This window comes from Mus caroli, chromosome 11 (assembly GCF_900094665.2).
Source record: "Mus caroli chromosome 11, CAROLI_EIJ_v1.1, whole genome shotgun sequence".
Lineage (NCBI taxonomy): Eukaryota > Metazoa > Chordata > Mammalia > Rodentia > Muridae > Mus > Mus caroli.
Window position 1 is genome coordinate 54,888,677 of NC_034580.1, and position 1,925 is coordinate 54,890,601.

A 1,925-nucleotide genomic window follows, 5' to 3' on the forward strand; every position below is an offset into this window, starting at 1 on the left:
GCAGTCCTTAGAGGGAAATGTACAGCATTGAGTGTTCATGCAAGAAAGGATGAAAGATCCCAACCGGTCATGCAAAGTTCTACTTCAGAAAGCCACAGGGAGAAAAAGCGAAGTACTCCCTACCCCTATCCCCCACCCCCACCCCACCACCAGGAAAAACCAATAAAATTGAGCACAGAACATGAACAAAGCCCAAAGCTGATTCTTTCAGGAGGAGATCAATAAAATTAATACATCCCTCTAACCACAGCTAGCCAGGCTAGCTACAGATAACATGAGCTTCACAGATGCATGTGATTCACTCCTGATGTGAAACAGGAGATCCCACGAACATCAAAAAGATAGGAAACAAACACCTTCAACAGCTCTGTCCACAGACCTGCTAACCCAGGGGAAGTAGGCTAAGTCCTTGATTTTAGCCACAAGACTAAAAGGTATTATGCCTTAATTCCTTGAAAACACACAAAAGTGGACAATCTGAGTAAGTATGTATCTCTTAAAGATGTCTATTCAGCTGCTGATAACTTTGTAAAAGCAGTAGCCCAGGCCCACTGTGAGGTCTGCAAAATCCTGAGGAAAAAAATCCTATCAATTGTCTATAAATCTGTTCTAGACGACCCAGGCACAGGGAGCAGGCATATCCTAACATATTCCAGGGTCCCATGCTACCAAGTGCCTAAACTAGACATGGACGTTACAAGAAGAGAAAAATAAAACTGATTTCTCTCATGAATATAGGTGCAAAAATCCTTGAGAAAAATACTAGTAAATCCAGTAACCAACTATACATCAAGGCTACGAGGGATCTATCTATCCCAGCATGCAAGGCGGCCTAGCTCACCACTCAAACATCAATTTATATAATCCCTCCTATCAACAGACCAAAGAAGAAAGCTGTACACACACACACACACACACACACACACACAAGCATTTGCAAAGTCAGCACTTTCTCCAGGGTTACAATAGTGGCTTTTATTTGTGAAAGAACAGCTCTTGTCTTGTATAGATTACTGCTGAAATATTTCCAGATGTTGACTGACAAGATGGCTCAGCAGGAAAAAAGTACTTGCCACCAAGCCTGGCCACCTGAATTTGTTCACCAAGACTCACAGAGAGGAATGAGAGAACTGACTCGGTCCAGTCGTCCTCTGACCTTTATATACCTGGTGTGGCACAAGCACATGCACGCACACACACACTAAATGAAATAAATTTAAAATGTAATTTTAAAAGTATTTCCAGGGGAAATGAAATGCATTCTTCCTGCGGGTGTACAGTGTCAGCCACTGTGGCAGCAGATGCAATCACTGCAGAATTACTGTTTGTATTTAAGGGAGCTCCCTTGAAAAGAGATGGGAAGTTAGATGCGCCACGGCTTCGGTAGCGACCGGCTGTCCTCTGCTGCTTGAGCGGCGCCCGCACCTTCCCTAGGAGCTCGCAGCAGCCGGCTGGCCTCTGCTCCACGGTAACCATGTGCGACCGGAAGGCGGTGATCAAAAATGCAGACATGTCCGAAGAGATGCAACAGGACTCGGTGGAGTGCGCTACCCAGGCATTGGAGAAGTACAACATCGAGAAGGATATCGCGGCCCATATCAAGAAGGAGTTTGACAAGAAGTACAACCCTACCTGGCACTGCATTGTGGGCCGAAACTTCGGTAGTTATGTGACACACGAAACCAAACACTTCATCTACTTCTACCTGGGTCAGGTGGCCATTCTTCTGTTCAAATCTGGTTAAAAGCATGGACTGTGCCAAACACCCAGTGATCCATCCAAAAACAAGGACTGCATCCAAATTCCAAATACCAGAGACTGAATCTTCAGCCTTGCTAAGGGAACACCTCGTTTGAATCTGTTGTGTTGTGTACAGGGCCTCATTCTCTGTACAAGTCTGTGGTTATAAAATTAGTAAAACAGCT

The 1,925-nt window shown here is 44.9% G+C and overlaps 1 protein-coding gene across 1 annotated transcript; it reads left to right on the forward strand.

Moving 5' to 3' along the window:
- The first annotated feature begins 1,370 nt into the window (after positions 1-1,370).
- Positions 1,371-1,919, forward strand: LOC110305945 (dynein light chain 1, cytoplasmic). The gene has a single exon (XM_021178120.1). It carries the CDS (start codon positions 1,475-1,477, stop codon positions 1,742-1,744), a length of 270 nt encoding a protein of 89 aa, XP_021033779.1. The 5' UTR covers positions 1,371-1,474; the 3' UTR covers positions 1,745-1,919.
- The last annotated feature ends 6 nt before the right edge of the window (positions 1,920-1,925 follow it).

What these genes read in the sequence shown, in the direction of transcription:
- LOC110305945 (XM_021178120.1), top strand. Translation starts at nt 1,475, where the DNA reads ATGTGCGACCGGAAGGCGGTGATCAAAAATGCAGACATGTCCGAAGAG.